General features: G+C 45.2%; 1 protein-coding gene across 4 annotated transcripts in view; it reads right to left on the bottom strand.

Annotated features, from left to right (window-relative positions):
• dop1b (DOP1 leucine zipper like protein B) overlaps positions 1–19903 on the bottom strand; it is a 150884-nt gene that overhangs the window by 11895 nt on the left and 119086 nt on the right. For all 4 annotated transcript variants that reach the window (XM_043701242.2, XM_087992537.1, XM_087992538.1 and 1 more), the window contains 2 exons: positions 19687–19748; positions 13055–13183 (listed from right to left, as the gene is read on the bottom strand). In XM_043701242.2, coding sequence (XP_043557177.2) covers positions 13055–13183; positions 19687–19748 — 191 coding nt within the window. The remainder of the gene's footprint in view (positions 1–13054; positions 13184–19686; positions 19749–19903) is intronic.

The following is a 19903-nucleotide window of genomic DNA, read 5'->3' on the forward strand; positions in this document are numbered from 1 at the left end:
TCCTAAAGGGGCAGCCCCTGATTTTTACCCAAAGAACCCTAGCTCTACATTCTGCCCAAGCAGGAATGGCCCTTCTACAGCAACCGTCAAGGGTCTTGCCTGTTTCAATCAAGTCACCTCTTACACTTTTAACATTCAGCAGGTTTAAGCCTACCCTGTCCAACATTTCCTTATCAGACAGCTCTCTCTCTCTTCCCTGCCCAAACTGTATTAATACAGTATATTAAATCTCTGAACTGCTTCCAATCTTTTAAAACCTTAAACTGACTTATACTGTATACAGTACTCCAGATGTGTTCTCACCAGTGATGGAAATGTGTTGCTGGAAAAGCGCAGCAGGTCAGGCAGCATCTAGGGAACAGGAGAATCGACGTTTCGGGCATTAGCCCTTCTTCATGCCCGAAACGTCGATTCTCCTGTTCCCTAGATGCTGCCTGACCTGCTGCGCTTTTCCAGCAACACATTTCCATCGCTGATCTCCAGCATCTGCAGACCTCACTTTCTCCTCAAAGTGTTCTCACCAGTGCCCTGTATAGCTGAAATTTAACCTCCCTACTTTTGTATTCAATTTCCCTTGCAATAAAATGATATTCTTTTAATTTCCTTAATTAATTTTGATGATTGAAATCTAATATTTTGCCACTCATGCAGGAGGACACCCAGAATCCTCTGCAGCTGAGAGCTTGCAATGTCTCACCATTTCCATAAATTTTTTTTACTCTTTGTGCAAAGCTAGATAATATCTTTCTGCGATATTATCCTCCATTTGTAACATACCAATTTGTCTCCTCTCCTCACTACAACCCACAATCTGTGTTATCATCCCTATGCAATATGTTATAGTCAAAACAGACCATCAATATACAACTTTTACCATTCAACTTTAATAGCTGACAATTTAAATCAACAAAAGGTGTTTTTTTTAAAAAAGGATATATACTAAAATGGCTGATGTGCTCATCTGACTAGGCTGAGCCAAACTCAAACCCAGTGAGCAAATATCAGCCTGAAACAAAATTACCATCAATATGAAAAAAAAATCTGTATCTTCCAGTTGATTCACACCTTTTGGAAACTACACATGAAATGAAAGGTTGTTCGTAGAGTATTCAACTTGGGAAAACGGATTAGACTCAGGAAAATGTACAAACAAACCTTCATCAATATTTGCTTTGGAGAAGATAAGAGAAGGAAATGTAGATTTGTGAATGCCGGAGAAATTTGCCCAATAGGTTAGAGATCACAAAACACCGCTCTTGAAGTGAAATTGACCAACAGTTTATTGCAAGCGATATCGCTGGAAGAGAAATAGACCAGGCTGACACAGAACCAACAGTCTGTACAGGTAGATCAGAATTTCTCTTCCCAGAGCGGAGGATGAGACCAGTTTTATCGTAATGCTGCACAATGACACTGATTAAGAAATGTCTGAAAATGGAGTAATCTAGTTACAAGGATGCTAACTGAAAAACCGTTATCGGATGAATGTCATGTTCGTTCACACAATGCAACATCCTGACAGTAACAATGGTTCCATTCTTCTTCACAGGTAGATATTAATGTGTCTTCTGAAGTGACGAGGTGCTTCTATTGTCCTGTTCCTGGAGCATGTCCTTGCTGGTGCCTCTCTGTCTGACTCAGTGTGGCATTGGTATTGCTGGGTTGTGAAACTGCCCTTAGGGCTTTGAGATATCTGTGGTGCTCCGTTACGTCCATGGGAGCTGAAAGTGTCTGATTCGGCTTGTGAGCTGCTCGGGAATTCTGGGTGTTCTGGTAGAGTTTGGCCAATTTTGCTTTTGTGGGCCTATCATGGGTTAACAAATCTTTTCCCCAGTGAACAAGGGATAGAAAACAATCTCTCCACCTAAAGCTCATTTTGTCTCTGGCTCTCTCCTTCAAACTCAAGTGCAGACACCAGTTGATGAAAAGCAACGTTGAGCAATAGTGACTATGAACTCTGACACCTGCAGGTTCACTATTACTAAAGAAACAAGATGATAGAAAAGCCCTTGGACACTGATTTCACTGGTTGTTCAAAAATTCTAAAAATAACAAACTGTAACTGCTTGCACCTTCTCATCTCTATTACACTTCTTTATGGAACACAGAACAAAAGGCCCTGTACAGCACAGTACAGAACCTTTGGCTCTCGATGTTATGTCAGTCTCTTATCCTACTGCAAGATAAGGCCAACCTACATATCCTTCATTGTACTAACTTCCATGTGCCTAGAGTCCCTTAAAAGACCCTAATATATCTGACTCTACCACTATTGGCAGTGCATTCCACGCATCTACCACCGAATAAAGAACCTACCTCTGACATCTACCCTAAACATTCCTCCAATCACCTTAAAATTATGCCCCTTTGTGATGGACATTTCTGCTATGGGAAAGAACCTCTGGTTATCCACTCTCTATGCCTCTCAACATCTTGTACACCTCTACCAAGTCACCTCTCATCCTTTCTAGCTTCAGTGAGAAAAGCCCTAGCTCCCTCAACCTTTCTTCATACAACACAGTGGCTAGCATTGCTGCCTCAGCGCCAGAGACCCGGGTTCAATTTCCGCCTCAGGCGACTGACTGTGGCGTTTGCACATTCTCCCAGTGTCTGTGTGGGTTTCCTCCGGGTGCTCCGGTTTCCTCCCACAGTCCAAAAATGTGCAGGTTAGGTGAATTGTTCATGCTAAATTGCCCGTAGTGTTAGGTGGGGTAAAAGTAGGGGAATGGATCTGGGTGAGTACGCTTCGGCAGGTTGGTGTGGACTTGTTGGGCCAAAGGGCCTGTTGCCACACTAAGTAATCTAATCTAATCATACCCTCCAGTCCAGGCAGCATTCTGGTAAATCTCCTTTGCACCCTCTCCAAAGCTTCCACATCCTCCTTATAAGGAGGTGACCAGAACTGAACACAATATTCCACGTGTGGTCTAACCAGGACGCTATAGAGCTGCAGCATAACCACATGGCTCTTAATCCTCCTGCTAATGAAAACCTACAACACAGTTCTCTCCATTAACAACCCTATCAACCTGGGTTGCAACTTTGAGGGATCTATGGACATGGACCCCAAGATTCCTCTGTTCTCCCACACTGCCAAGAATCCTGTGTTCTGTATTCAAATTCAACTTTCCAAAATTAATCACTTTACACTATTCCAGGTTGAACTCCACTTGCCACTTATCTGCCTAGTTCTGCATCCTGTCAAATGTCTCATTACAACCAACAACCCTCCACACTGTTCACAACTCCACCAACCATTGTGTCATCAGCAAACTTACTATCTCACCTCTTCCACTTTCTCATCCAAGTCATTTATAAAAATCACAAAGAGCAAAGGTCCTAGAACTGATCCCTGTGGAACACGACTGGTCAACGAGCTCCAGGCTGAAGACTTCCGATCTACCACCACCCTCTGTCTTCTTTGGACCAACCAATTTTGTATCCAGACAGGTTTCCCTGTATCCCATGCCTCCTTACTCTGAATGAATCTACCATGGGCAACCTTACCAAACACCTTGCTAAAATCCACGTACACCATATCCACTGCTCTATCTTCAATGCGTTTTATCACATTCTCAAAGAATTCACTCAGGTTTGAGGCCCCTAACAAAGCAATACTGACTATGATTTTAAAAGAAATCATAAATCCTGTCTCTCCGAATCCTCTCCAAAACTTTGCCTACCACTGACATAAGACTGAATAGTCTAATTCCCAGGATTATCCCTATTCCCTTTCTTGAACAAGGGAATAATATGTCACCCTCCAATCATCTGGTACTACTCCAATGGACAGTGAGGATGCCAAAGGCACAGCAATCTCTTCCCTGAATTCCTGTAGTAACCTAGGAAATACCCCGTCTGACCCACAGGATTTATCTATCCTCATGACTTTGAAAGTTAACAGCACATGCGCCTTCCTAACATCAACTTGTTCAAACCAATCAATCAGTCTGTTTCACGTTGTCCTTCGAAACGTCATGGTCCCTCTCAGTAGCAAATACTGAAGTATTCAGTAAGGACCTCCCCTACTTTGTCTGACTCCAGGCACAGGGCCACTCAGCTCCAGACCTCATTACAATCTTGATTCAAACAAAGACAGAAGAGCTGAATTCCAGAAAGGAGAAGAGAGTGATTACCTTGGACAACAAAGCTACAGCTGAGTGTGACATCAAGGAGCCCTAGCAAAACTAGAGTCCATGGGAATCAGGGTGAAAACTCCACTCATTGGAGTCATACCTAGCAAAGGAAAATGGTCATTGTTGGAAGTCAGTCATCTCAACCTCTGGTCATCTCTTCATAAGTTCCTCAGAGTAACATCCCAAGCCCAACCATCTTCAGCTGCTTCATCCAGGACCTTTTCTCCATCATAAGGTCAGACATGGAGGCATTCGTTGATGATTGTACAATATTCAGCACCATTCATGACTGCACAGATAATGAAGCAGTCCATGTTCAAATCCAACTCGACCTGGACAATAACCAGGTTTGATCTAACAAGTTGCAAGTAACATTCATGCTACAGAAGTGCTTGAATGATGATCTCTAACAAGAAAGAATCTAACCAGTAACGTTGACATTCAATGGTATTGCCATTGTATCCTTTGCAAATAACATCCTTGCAGTTACCATTGACCAGAAACAACTGGACTCATTATCCAACACAGTGGCTACAAGAGCAGGTCAAAGACTAGGTAGCCTGCAATGAATAACTCACCTCCTGTCTCCTTGTAGCCTGTCTGCAATCTACAAAGTACAAAGTTAGGAATGTGATGGAATACTCCCCACTTGTTTGAATGAATGTAACTGGAACAAAATTCAAGTAGCTTGACACCATCCAGGATAAAAAATGTCCACTTGGTGGTGACTCCCTCGGCCACTGATACTCAGCAGCAGCAGTATGTACCATTTACAAGATGCACTGCAGAAATTCACCCAGGCTCCTCACACATCACCTTCCAAACGCAAGGCCACTTCCGTATAGAAGGACATGGGTGACAAATAAATGGGAACACCATCACTTGAGGAGTTCTCCTCGATGTCATTGGCTATCTTGACTTGGAAATATATCGTCGTTACTTCACTGTCGCTGGGTAAAATCCTGGAATTCTTGCCCAAATGGCATTGCAGGTCAATCCACAGCACATGGAATGCAGTGATTCAAGAAGGCAGCTCACCACCACTTTCAGGAGCAACTATAGATGGGTAATAAATATTGGCCAGCCAGCAACACCAGAGTGGACCAGTGAATAAAAATAACCTCCTCTGGCTGAAGCTCTGTCTTGGTGGCAGGGTTTATCTTTTATACTTGGTTTCTGCAGCATGGCCATGGTGACTGATTTAAATCAAACATACATGACAATTATTTTAAACTGCCCAATTACAAAAGGTGTCATTGGAGTCGTTTCCACACTCAGTCCAGATCAATCTCTACATTTCTGTTTTCTCATGGTCAGACACCAACCTGCTCATCAGCATTTCAATGCTAGAGTCTGGCCAAAGCAAGGAAAAATACAGCCGCCACCACCTTCCACTGCCAGTGTCTCGGCTGTTAAACTCACATCTGGGCTTTTGTGATTTTGGAAGGTTCACGATTACAGTTACAAAATACAGGCAGTATTAAAGCAATTTTCTGCAAGTTTACTGATTTTGTAAAGTAGTAGATATGGTACGTTGGTTAATGAGACAAAATATATGACAGTGACAGATGAGAAAGCTTCATTGATCCCAAAGATCTCTTGTAAAACGGAGGAATGGGGATGGTGGTTTTGAAGTGGTGCGTTTGTCTTTGTTCTTCTCTTGGGCAAATATAGAGAGCACCTGGCCTTCTCCCAAGAGCATGATAGCTCATTCCAATGACTCCTCTCTTACTCTCTCCCCACCCAAACCTTATTTTGGGGAATGGCCACCGCTGGTCAGTTGATCACTTGTCTAAACCATCGCAGCCAATGACCATGATGCTAAGATAACCATTGCCCACCTCCATTTGAAAGTTAGCTTTCATTCCTTTGGAGAATACAAGCTTATTTTCCCAAGCACTGCATTCATAATAAAGTAGTGCGGCTGGTGCCTGATAAATCCTTGATCAGTCATGACTTCAGTGACGCTTATAACCTCTCCTGTTTTCATATACTCGATATCAAATTATACTTGCAGTTTTAAAGAGGAACCCAATTTTCAAAATTCTGTAACCTTGCAAAGCCATTTATCCTCACATTCCCATTAAACAAGGTGCTGTCTTCACATCTGACTGGATTTCTGAAGTTCTGTTTTGACCATTTGGTTCCTTTTATACAACTTAGGACAAGACACCATTTGGTACTACTCAGCCTCTTTTAGTTTTTTTTTTAATTTTCAAAAATAAACTTTATTCATAAAATTATTTGGATCTCTTTACAATTGGTCATGCCATTCTTGTGCACACATTACATTGCTTTACATACAGACATCGAAATTTATTTTTCCTATATACAAGTCTGTACATTTACTATCCAGCTCTTCTGCTGAGGCGTCAGCGGAGCCCAAATGACTGGGTGGGCCCTCTGTTTCTTCTTAGGCAGGCAGATGTTACACGGTGGCCTTTCTCCACTCTGCCTTGGTGGCAGCTACCCTAAGTTTCAGCGCATCCCTCAACACGTAGTCCTGGACCTTGGAATGTGCCAGTTTGCAACACTCAGTCAGGGTCAGCTCCTTCAACTGGAAGATCAACAGGTTTCGGACTGCCCTGAGAGCGTCCTTCAGAGTTGATGATCCTCCAGGCACAGTTGATGTTCGTCTCGGTGTGCGTCCCGGGGAACAGACCGCAGAGTACTGAGACCCGCATCACAGCGCTGCTCGGGACGAACCTCGACAAACACCACTGCATTCCTCTCCAGACTTCTTCTGCATAGGCACATTCCAGAAGGTGTGTGACAGTCTCGTGCCCCCTGCAGCGTCCGGCTGAGAGTCCGGGCGTGCATAAAGGATCTCACAGGCAGAGCCCTTCTCACCATCAGCCAAGCCATGTCTTGGTGCTTGTTGGAAAGTTCTGGCGATGAGGCGTTCTGCCAAATGTCTTTGATAGTCTGCTCAGGGAACCGATCGACAGGATCCGCCCTCTCCTTTTCCCGAAGGGTCTCAAGGACACTACGTGCTTACCACTTCCTGATGGACTTGTGGTCAAAGGTGTTGTTCTTCATAAACCTCACCACAAAGGACAGGTGATACAGAACGGTCCAACTACTCGGAGCGTTCCGCGGCAGCGAAGCCAGGCCCATCCTTCGCAACACCAGGGACAGGTAGAACCTCAGTACGTAGTGACACTTGTTTGCGTACCGGGGATCCACGCACAGCTTGATGCAGCCACACACAAAGGTGGCCATCAGGGTGAGGGTGGCATTGGGTGTGTTTTTTCCCTCTGTTGCCCAGATCTTTATACACAGTCCCTTCGGACCCGGTCCATCTTTGATCTCCATATAAAATGGAAGATGGCCCAGGTAACTACATTGGCACAGGTTCTGGTAATAGGCCAGACCTGTGTCACGTATAACAGCAATGACAGTGCCTCACACCTGATGACCAGGTTTTTTCCCCATAATGGAGAGCGATCGTAGCTTCCATCTGCCCAGTTTCTGCCTCACTTTGCTGAAACGCTCCTCCCAAGACTTGGCGCACGCTCCAGCCCCCCAAACCAAATACCCAATACCCAGGTGGTCGGTCCCGACAGTGAAGGGGATCAAGGATTGGTCGGCCCAGCTCCCGAAGAGTATGGCCTCGCTCTTGCCTCGGTTTACCTTGGCCCCCCCCGAGGCCCGTTCGAACTGGTCACATTTGCACATGCGTCTGTGCATGGACAGCGGATCCGAGCAGAAAACGTCGTCATCATCCATGTACAGGGAGGCCTTAACCTGTACGCCCCCGCTGCCAGGAATAATCATCCCTCAGGCTCGCATCCTTCCTGATGGATTTGGCAAATGGCTCTGTGCAGCACACAAACAAGGCAGGAGAGAGACAGCAGCCCTGCCTGACTCCAGATCTGATTGGGAAGCTATCTGATTCCCATCCATTGATTGACACTGCACTGACAATGTTGGTGTAGAGCAGTCTGATCCAATTGCAGATTCCCTCCCCAAAGCCCATTTTGGAGAGAACATGTCTCATATATGTGCGTGATATCCTGTCAAAGGCTTTCTCCTGGTCCAGGCTGATGAAGCAAGTGTCCAACCCTCTGTCCTGTATGTAGGCGATCGTATCCCTGAGGAGTGAGAGACTCCGTGTTCTTCCTGCCCGGTACAGTACAGATTTGGTCAGGGTGAATCACCGACCCCAAAGCAGACCTGACCTGGTTGGCGATAATCTTTAACAAAATTTTGTAATCTGCATTCAATAGTGAGATTGGTCTCCAATTTCTGATTTCCTCCCTCTCCCCTTTCCGCTTGTCGGTGAGGGCGATGATGCCTTTCCTCATGGATTCACTCATGGTACCTGCCCGAAGCATACTGACATACACCTCCAGCCAACCAAGTCCCACAGAGCAGAACAGAGCTCAACCAGTAAGCCGTCGCTTCCGGGAGTTTTATTCTTTTCGAAAAACTTTAGGGCCTTGGTCAGCTCGTCCAGAGGTAGCAGCTGGTCCAGCCTCTCCTGTGGTTCTGTCATCTAAGACCACCGTGATAGAGGACAGGGACGACTGGGAGGCTGTGCTATCGGTTGGCTTCACGTCATACAGACTGGCATAGAAGGATTTGCTGATTGAGCCATCTTCATCCTTCAGGCTGCTGAGCACGGAGCTCTCTTTGTGCACCTTCTGGAAGAAGAAACGTGAGCATATTTTGTCCTGCTCCATGGAGCGGACCCTGGACTGGAAGATTATCTTGGAGGCCTCCGAGGCAAAGACCGAGGCTTGCTGGCCCTTCACCTCCTGGAGGTCCTCCGTGACATCCACCCCCATCGTCTGCAGCAGGAGCAGGTGCTGCATACTTTCCTGGAGTTGGGACAGTTTTCCCCGCCTCTCTCTCGCCTCCTGGACACCTTTCAGGATGAAGAACCTCTTGATGTTCCCTTTTACTATTTCCCACCCGTCCGCTGGGGACTCAAAGAGGGGCTTCACGGTTCTCCAACCTGCGTAATCCCTCGAGCTCCTCAATGTTTCCCGCGGTCAACAGCTTTGTGTTTAGCTTCCACGTTCCCTTACCAGCCCGCTGCTCGTCCTGTAGGTGACAGTCGGCCAGCAGGAGGCAGTGGTCAGAGAAGAACACCGGCTTGACGTCGGTGGATCTGACCGAGAGCGTTCGGGACACAAACAGGTAATCTATCCTTGAGCGGACAGACCCGTCTGCCCATGACCAGGTGTATCTACGCTGCGCTCCATCTGCAGGGGTGCTGAAGACGTCATGCAGCTTAGCATCTTTTACCGTTCCCATCAGAACTCTGGATGTGGTGTCCAGTTTACTGTCCCCCCCGCCGGATTGCCCATCTGCAATGATACAGTTGAAGTCTCCGGCCAGAATGACCGGCCTGGACGTAGCCTGCAACAGTGGAAGCTACTGCAGGACAACCGTTCACTCTTACCCACTGGGACATACACATTAATCAGTCTCAGGGGAGCATTCCTGTACATGACGTCAGTGACGAGGCATCGCCCACCCACCACCTCCTTAACATCGGAGATGGTGAAGTTGCCTCCTTGCAACAGGATACCCAGGCTGGAGGCGCGGCTATCATTGCCCCCCCCGACCAAACTGACAGCCCATGGGCCCACAAGCTCGACCATCTCCTGTAGCTGCTGCGGTGCGGTATCCCACACTCCTGCAGAAACAGGACATCGGTTTTTACGTTGGCCAGGAAGTCCATCGTAGAAACACATTACGTAACCGATTTGATGCTACGTACATTGATACTGGCAATTCTTATCCCCATTTTAACAGTTTACGAGGTTACCAGTGTCCATTTGCTGCTGGTCTTGCCTCTCTGGGGTAGCAGTTGTGCATGCCCGTGGTGATGGCAAACTGCTGGACCCTCCCAGGGCTGAGGTAGCTGTCCAGCTCCACGCTGGGACCATTTCCCCACTCTGGTGTCTTTGGGTCGGGGCCAGGGTCCGCAGTCCAGTTCTCTGTCTGACAGCAGGGCTGTCATAGGACCGCTGCTCCCAGTTACCTGGAGCTGTGGGCTGGTGGGTACCTCGTGGTTCTCACCGGGTGGGGGGAGGCCTTTACCGATCCCCTCAGAGGGATCATCTTTTCCTGCTTGGGCGGTGCTGCCCTCCTTTTTCCCCGCGGCGCTCTGTCTCTTCCTCTGGTGACGACCCTCCTTGTGCCCGTCCTCACCATCCGAAGAGCTGCCTGTATCCTCGTCGTGTAGGTGTCGCTTCCCCCTTCGCTGGGTGGCTTTGAGGCCCTTGAGAGGTTTCCTCTTCCTGCTTTTGACAGTAATCCAATCCTTTGCCTCCTTTGATCCCTCCTCTTCCATTTCCTCCATCTGTCTTGAAGGAGCTTGGATCGGCTGCTGCATCTCCCCGCTGTCTGCCGTCTGCTCCGCTACAGCCTGCCCTTCCTTCTGGGTGCCTCCAGACACCGTTCCCGTGCTGTTTTGTGGTATCTTGCTGGTCTTAGGCGGTCCACGGCTCGTGTTGCCACCTCCGGCCATCTGTGTAGGTGGCGGCCCCTTGTCTTGGGCAGGCCTTGTACATGTGGCCCGCCTCTCCGCACAGATTACAGTTCTTGGCCTCCTTACATTCCTTGGTCGGGTGGCCTTCCTGCTTGCAGTTTCGACAGATGGTCACTTTACAATCCGCCGCCATGTGGCCTGACCTCCCGCAGGTTCGGCACACTTTTGGCTGCCCTGCGTATGTCAGGTAACCTCTGCTTCCTCCGATGGCAAAGCTGGAGGGTGGGTGGAGGATGTCCCCACTGGCATCGACCCTCAGGGTTACCCTGACCTGTCGTTTGCTGGTCCAGATCCCGAAAGGATCGACCACATCGGTACTCTCTCCCTTGACCTGGACGTATCTCCTCAAGAAGCTCAGGACATCTGCTGCTGGGACGTGAGGGTTGTACATCTGGATTGTTACAACCCGACTCCTCTGCACAGGAAGCACACACAACAGGACCGCCAACAAGATAGAGAACAGAGGTTCCCCTTCCTTCTCCTCGAAGACCTTCAGGAGTTGCTCGCAATTCTGGACGCTCCTGAAGGTCACGTCGAAATAGCCTGCCGCAGGGAAATCCTGCGGGCAGTACACGTTCGCTGCTTCAAACCCGCAGCACTCCAGCAAAATCTTCTTCACGAATGCCGTCCGATCGACTGGTGTACGCTCCTCCACCTTCTTCACAGTCACCCTGACTGTGTTACGAATGCCCTGGCCTGGGCTGCGAGCCGCTACGGAGGCCATAGCTCAGAGGTTGGCTGGTACCTGAATTGATGTTAGGCCGAACCCAGCATAAAGATCCACCAAGAGCAGGTCAGCACAACCAAACGAATCTCCAATGTCCAATCACGATCCAATGACGATCTCCAGCAGCACCGACGACTCGGAACATGACCCCGATGGTATCTCCCCTGCCAGCACACGTCTGCTGCGTCAAACCTGCAGCACACGAGCAGAATCTCTGCCTCTGGTCCTCAGTGACTACACATATTCCGAGCCAAAAGGCCGATATAGCACATGTGATAACATGGGGTAAACCCTTCTGATAATGTAAACCAGACACAGAAAAGCTCACCTTGCCTCATAACCTCATGTGACAAAGAACTACCCATTTAACTACTTAACTCCAAAAAGAGAACATTACACTGTAAGCCTCGTTTGTCTGATTCATTTATCTACCTCTCACTGTACAACACTATAGTGATCTGATAATGGTGGGAGGGGACTTTAAGATTTACAAAATAATAAAGTTTCAAAACCAACCAGCTATCGGTCTCCTTTTTTTCAGTCTGAGGCTGCACACATCTTTCATAGATAAAGGTACCTTTCAGAGAGCGGGTCTGCAGGCAGTCTGTTGATGCTCTGTGTGACTCTGGCTAACTGTTCAAAATGCCTGATTTTTATACCCCAAAACATTGGATCGTGTTATTAGTTTGATGTCGTCAAAACAGTAAAATTCAAATTCACCTGGGTTTTACTATCTTGGGACATAATTTAAACTGATTGACTCAATTTGAATTGTTGTTCTAGGACATAGCAGTTCAGCTATTCGTTTGACAGCCAAATGTTACATTTTAAAATATTTCAGCATACTGCGCTTGGAGTCAGTCACATGACAGGCTTGCCAGCATTTCAACTCTTTTACAGTACATGCTTACAATTTCATAACACATCACAAAGATTAGAAATCTAGTTCAATAGAATAATCAGTGTAAGAATTAAATGAAAGAAGTGTGCAGATTGTTATTCGCCAAAGGGTTAAGGAATAGAGGGGAAAAGCTGCACATAAGGAATTCAATCACACAGCAGAAACGATCCCACTGAATGCCCAAGCAGGCTGGACAGGCCTGCTCCTGGGTCACATTTTCCCGACAGTCAGAGAGCTGGAACTCCTAGGACATTAAGCAACTCCTACTACCCACAATTATATTTTAAAATAAGGGTTTATTGTATTCATTCATGGGATGTGAGCATCACTGGATAGGCTAGCATATTTTTAGCATATTACTTAAAAATGTACAACTGTGTCTGGAGTTTGCACATTCTCCCAGTGTCTGCATGGGTTTCCTCCGGGTGCTCCGGTTTCCTCCCACAGTCCAAAAATGTGCAGGTTAGGTGAATTGGACATGCTAAATTGCCCATAGTGTTAGGTGCAGGGGTAAATGTAAGGGAATGGGTCTGGGTGGGTTGCGCTTCGGCGGGTCGGTGTGGACTTGTTGGGCCGAAGGGCCTGTTTCCACACTGAGTAATCTAATCTAAAAGTAATCTAATCAACGGAAAAATGTTGCTGCACAAATTTACCTAGGTTAGGACATATAAATCATGTCAAGATGGCAGACCAAATCTGAGGCACTCTCATTTCATTCTGTTCATTTGGAGCAAATATTATTTCAACTATTTATTTCTTATGAGCAAAAAAAAGTGTACAATCACCTTGTATAAGTGGGAGATACAGATGATACTGGTCCAGTTCACCACTGAAAATTGCAAAAGCTTGCCGCTTCACCAACATTGCTTTTTGCTCATAATTAGCAAACAGTTTTAGTGAGCTGCTCTGCATGCCTGAAAGTGAAGAGAAAGATGAATTTAAATAAAGACAAAGACCAGAGCAGAAAAAATGCAATTAACTGCAAATTAGAGACTACATTTTAACCGGTTGTCCTGAGGGGGCAGGGATTAAAAAAAAAACTTTGAAAGTGAGATTTATTCCTAAACTGGCAAAATCTCATTAAACTTATTTGATCTACATTTCAGTATAAAAACAAGAGATTATAACAATGAACAAGTCAATTGTGTCTAATCTGGTCTTGAACTTTTAAACTGTTGAGAAAAAAAAAGCTTGCTAGAAATGAAGTCCAGTCCCTTTGTAGCCTGCGACATCAATACTTTTAATGGTTTGATCTCTTTATCCACAACATGATTTAGACTCTGATTTTCCATGCAATATGTGCTTTCCTTACACATTCTAACAAAATGGACCATCTCACATAAAAGAAAATGTGTGTTCTGGTTGTAGGTTTGCTCGCGGGAAGGTTCATTTTCAGATGTTTCATCACCATGCAAGGTAACATCAATGAGCCTCGAGTGAAGTGCTGGTGTTTTGTCCCACTTTCTATTTAGGTTTTTACGTTTCCTTGGGTTGGTGATGTTATTTCCTGTGGTTGATGTCATTTCCTGCTTTTTTTTCCAGCAGTTGATAGATGGGATCCAAATCGGTGTGTTTGCTGATGGCTTTCCAACCGGAACTCTATGCTTCTAGGAATTCTCATGTGTGTCTGTTTGGCCTGTCCTAGGATGGATGCATTGTCCCAGTCGAAGTGATGTCCTTCCTCATCTGTATGTAAGGATACTAATGATATTGGGTCATGTCTTCTTGTGGCTAGTTGACGTTCATGCATCCTGGTGGCTAGTTTTCTGCCTGTTTATCCAAGGTAGTGTTTACTACAGTTCTTGCAAGGTATTTTCTAAATGACATTAGTTTTGCTTGTTGTTTTTATAGGGTCTTTCAAGTTCATTAGTTGCTGTTTTAGCGTGTTGGTGGGTTTGTGGGCTGCCATGATGCCAAGGGGTTGAGTAGTCTGGCAGTCATTTCCGAGATGTCTTTGGTGTAGGGGAGAGTGGCTAGGGTTACTGGGAGCATTTTGTCTGCCCATTTGGGTTTGTTGCTGCGATATCGGCGGACTGTATTCATTGGGTACCTGTTCTGTTTGAATATACTATAAAGGTGATTTTCCTCTGCTCTTCGTAGTTCCTCTGTTCTGCAGTGTGTTAGCACACATGAACGTCATTTAGAAAATACTTTGCAAGAGCTGGAAAAACAGGCAGAAAACTAGCTACCAGGATATATGAACCTCAAGTAACCACAAAAAGACATGACCCACTATCACTAGTATTCCTTACATACAGATGAGGAAGGATACCACTTCGACTGGGACAATGCATACATCCTTGCACAAGCCAAACAGAGACATGCATGAGAATTCCTAGAAGCATGGCATTCCAACCAGAACTCTCAACAAACACACTGATTTGGATCCCATTCATCACCCTCAGAGAAAAGACAGGAAATGACATCACCAACCCAAGGAACCCTAAACACCTAAATAGTAAGTGGGCCATAACACCAGCGCTTCACTAGAGGCTCACTGATGATGTTACCTAGTATGGTGATGAAACGTCTCAAAATGAACCTTCCAGCTCAGCGAGCAAACTTACATCTAGAACCTCAACCTGAGCTATAAGACTTCATAAAACCTGCCAGAAAATATGTGCTGAAGGCTGCTTATGACTCCAAGGTTAAATAACTAACACTGCATGAGAACTGCGGTCCTTTAAAAGCACGCTTTTTTGACAAAGCTGCTGCAAGGTGGCACAGTGGCTTAATGGTTAGCATTACTGCCTCACAGCAACAGGGACCTAGGTTTGATGCCACCCTTGAGTGACTGTGTGGAGTTTGCACGTTCTCCCAGGGTCTGCGGTTTTCCTACAGGTGTTCCAGTTTCATCCCACGGTCCAAAGTAGTACAGGCTAGGTGGACGAGCCATAGGAAATGCTGAGTTTCAGGGATAGGATAAGGGGTGTGGGTCTGGGTGGGATACACTTCAGAGGGTCCATGTGGATTCAATGGGATGAGTGGTCTACTTTCACACTGTCGGGATTATATGAAACTCAGAGTGATGTAAAAATCTGCAACGTCAGAGATCAAGAGGACAAAACCACCAATGAACCACCCAAACATGTACATCCCAGGAAAAGGAAGGAACAACTGATTAAAAGTTAATGAAGCCTCAACTTGTACTTATTACAGCAAGTGCTTCAGGCTAAAAACAGGAAAATAATGGGGCCAAAAGACTGATCAACAACTTTTTTTGTGACTTTGGTCATAATAATGCATGCTAGGATATTGCAAGTATGATCTGTTCTTTATTTTTACTTTATTCTCACTTCAGTACTTGCATATGGATTCTTATTTTTCTTCACATGAATAAATCAAAATAACTCTGGATACTGGAAACAGTTAATGCTTCAAGTTCAGTGACCTTTTTCAGAATTCTTCTGAGGAAGGTTCATTGAACTTGAAACATTAACTCTGCTTCCTCACCATTGATGCTACCAGACTTGCTGAGTTTCTCCAGCAATTTAAATAGAACAAGCTACAGAGCTCCACATCTTTTACCATGCCCCCCCCCCCATTCCTTTTGAAACATGTAAACCCTGGATTTTCCAACAGCCGTTCCTGCCCCTGTGACATCCAAGTCTCCGTAAAGGCCAAGTACTGATCCATGCTCTGAGTTCGTCACTCTTATTCCTGATACTTCTTGCATTAAAGATAGACACACTTCAAACCATCATACTGACTGCACCTTTGCCCTATCAAGTGCCCATCCCACCTCATAGACACTCTACTTGTTGGTTCTGGCTGTTAACTACTTACTCTATCATCTGATCTGGAGCTCCAGTTCCCAACCCCTGCCAATCTATCTTAAACCCTCCCAAAGAGCTTTAACAAACCTCCCGCCCAGGATTGGTGCTCCTCCAGTTCAGGTGCAAGCCATCCTTTTTGTATAGGTCCCACCTACCTCAGAAGGTATCCCAATGATCCACCCTCCCTCCTACATCAGCCCTGAAGCCATGTGTTCATCTGCACAGTTCTAAGATAAAGAGCAGGAGGTTGAAGTGAAATTGAGAAACAATTCTACATGTTGAGTTGTGTTTCTGGAACTAACTTCCTAAAATTAGAGTAGAAGCAGATTACAGAATTAACCTCAACCGAAACAGGAAGTGAACCCACACGATTTGCATTACTCTGCATGAGAAATCAGCCATCCAGCCAACAGAGGTAACTGATGGACCAGGAGGCATGTGGGATGTTTGCTTTAATTAGTTCAGGAATTGAATTCAGAGCAAGGAGGGTATGATGGAGTTGTACAGAACATGATTCAGGCCACAGCTGAAGTACTGGCATCCGGTTCTGGTAAAGGAAGGATGTGGTCACAATAGAAAGGGTTTAGAGTAATGTTACCCAGGCCTGGGGTCATTTAGCTGGAGAGAAACAAAATCAGCTGAGGTTGACTTCCTTATAGAGAAGGCTGAGTGGGGATCAGCTTGAGGTAAACAAGATTCTGAAGGGCACAGACAGGGTCAATAGGGAGAAACCTTACCCCTTTGTTGACAGACCAATAACCAGGGTGCACATAGAACACAGAACAGTACAGCACATTACAGACCCTTTGGCCCTTGATGTTGTGCTGACCTTTTATCCTGCTCTAAGTTCAGACTAACCTACATAGTTAGTTATTCTAACTTCCATTAGCCTATCCAAGAGTCACTTAAATGTCCCTAACTTTACATTCCAGGCACCCACCTGAGTAAAGAACCTATGTCTGACATCTCCCCTAAACTGTGGGCGGCACGGTGGCACAGTGGTTAGCACTGTTGCCTCACAGCACCAGAGACCCAGGTTCAATTCTCACCTCAGCATCTGTCTCTGTGGAGTTTGCACATTCTCGCTATGTCTGCGTGGGTTTCCTCCAGGTGCTCTGGTTTTCTCCCATAGTCCAAAAATGTGCAGGTTAGGTGAACCGGCCATACTAAATTGCTCATAGTGTTAGGTGAAGGGGTAAATGTAGGGGAATGGGTCTAGGTAGGTTGCTCTTCGGAGGGTCGGCGTGGACTTGTTGGGCCGAAGGGCCTGTTTCCACACAGAGTAATGTAATGTAATCAATCACCTTAAAATTACGCCCCCTCATGGTAGCAGTTTCTGCCTTGTGAAAAATGTCTCCGGCTATCCACTATCTATGTCTCTCCTCATCTTGTACACTCTGTCTAATCATCTCTCATCCTTCTCAGCTCCAGTGAGAAAAGCCCTAGCTCCCTCAACTTTTCATCACAAGACATGTCCTCCAGTCCAGACAGTAAGCTGGTAAATCTCCTCTGCACCCGCTCTAAAGCTTCTTCATTCTTCCTATGAGGTGACCAGAACTGAACACAATATTCAACATGTGGTCTAACCAGTGCACTGTCAAGCTGCAGCATAACCTTGCGGCTCTTAAACTCAATCCCCCTGCTAATGAAAGGAAACACACATACACCTTCATGACAACCCTATCAACCCAGGTGCCATTTTTGAGGAGATCTACAGACATTCAGCTAAAAACACATGACAGAATTATTTCCATGAGCATTTGGAACACCTTAGCATACATGGGGCTACCAGCTAAACGTAGGAAAATGGGATCAGAGTAGATGGATATATGATGGCTGGCATGAATACAACAGGCCAAAAGGGCTTCTTTTCATGCTGTAAATATCCCTGTGACCCCAATATTTATTTCTCAGTCCAACCCAAAGTTCCTTTTCCATTAGGTGAAGTGTTAATCAGTCTAATTCATCAACACCCCTGTTATGCCTAGTGATGATATCTTTCTATGCCTTTTATCCAGAGTGATGTTGACTAGCTGCCTACTCCCAGTTTGTTCTTTCACTCCCTGATTAAGAGAAAACGAGTGAAAGCAGATGTTTCCTGTCCTGCAGCACTGACAGCTGAGTCCTTGAACCAACATCTTATCATCCAGCACATTCTTTAATGTAGCTGATCAGTCATTTATCAGTGGGAACCTGACAGCCCTCCAGTCGGATTCTTAAATAATTATATACAGCCTTCAGTTTTGGCACCAGCTAGTCTCTCCCGAGCATGCATTCTACATTCCCACATAGACTTCACTTTGATTAACTCATCACATTCCCTTGCTGTCAGAACTAACGCATGGTTTTATCACTGACTATCACCTTTTCACGATAATACCTTGACTTGAATACAGTAGCTACCCACAAAAGTGCAACATTGTTTGAAGGCACTAGAGTCTGAAGATTACCCAGTTATGCCCAAAAAACAAGGGTTGAGGATTGAGATAATTCAACATGTCAGGAATTGGCAGGGTTAAGCTAATAACTTGACTTAAGCCACAGGTTCTCTCAGCTGCTGTTCCGGTCAAATTTTTCTGAACTGGTCCATGTTATCTCCCAAAAACCCAGTTGATAAGACTGCATATTCTGGGCATGGATTGGGTAATTTTAAATGAAAAAAAAATTGACGAGATTGGTCACCATAAAAATCACAGTTTTGAATTTAAACCAAATAGAATTTGTCAATACCTTACTGCATGCAAAGCCTACTTACAAACTGAAGGAGAGTTCATCTGGATTAAAAGTTTTAAATTACTGTAACTATTTATCATCTCAGCTCTAATATAACTCTGTACATCTGGTGGGAATGTGGGTGGGGGTGGCGGCTAAAACAGGGCAAATCCCTCAAATTACCTGTTCCGGTGCTGAATACAGGTTAATTCAGCAACTAATAGCCTGGTGAATATAGTTAAACACAGGTTTCCATGACAGTTTTGTAATCCTGATTTTAGTTGAATGGAACTCCAGCCCAGCATCTTACATGCTCATCAATTTCCTTGTGATTTCACTCAAACTGAACCAAACATAATTGCAGCAAAATGTAAAAGAATGAATCCATTCATTTAGACAAACACGCACTCTTATTTTCTGATTAATACATAGATTGCAGAACTGGTAAATTGCTGCCAAATCATTTGTTTGCCTTACTCAACCTGACTACACATTCTCAGTCTAGCAGCGTACGAATTTATCCACAATTTTTTGGCTCACGTGGACACTGACCAATGATATCCAGAATGTCTTTGTAGCAGTTTCACTCCATTAGTAACAACACACTGTATTTATATAGCAACTTTCGTGTGAAACTAAGTCTCAATGGGTTTCATTAACATACAATCACACAAAAACTCTTGCAATCTTCTTTCATATCACTAGTTAGCTTATCCTCATTTCAACTTCCTGCCCCCTATTTATTGCTTTTTTCAGTTGTTATCTGCTGGTTTTCAAATGTCTCTGAGCCAATTTGTGGGCACAGTATTACGTGGCTGGTCCAGTTCAAACTCTAATCAAGGGTAACCCACAGGATGTTGATAGTATAGATTCAGTTTTAGTTAAAATCTCATTTTCAAGATGACATATGCACAATAAACTGGACTCACTCATCAAGTCTTTGAACATTGTTTTCTCATGAGTCAACAGATGGTCAATGATGGACTTCCAACTGGGAAAATAAATAACAAAATTTAAAGAATTACTCATACAGCACATGTTTCCACTCAACCATTATTTGGATGATTTGGAGATGCCGGTGTTGGACTGGGGTGTACAAAGTTAAAAATCACACACCACCAGGTTATAGTCCAACAGGTTTAATTG

The sequence above is a fragment of the Chiloscyllium plagiosum genome, unplaced genomic scaffold, assembly GCF_037043375.1.
Source record: "Chiloscyllium plagiosum isolate Xiang-an unplaced genomic scaffold, Cpla_swu_hap1 HiC_scaffold_12, whole genome shotgun sequence".
Taxonomy (NCBI): domain Eukaryota; kingdom Metazoa; phylum Chordata; class Chondrichthyes; order Orectolobiformes; family Hemiscylliidae; genus Chiloscyllium; species Chiloscyllium plagiosum.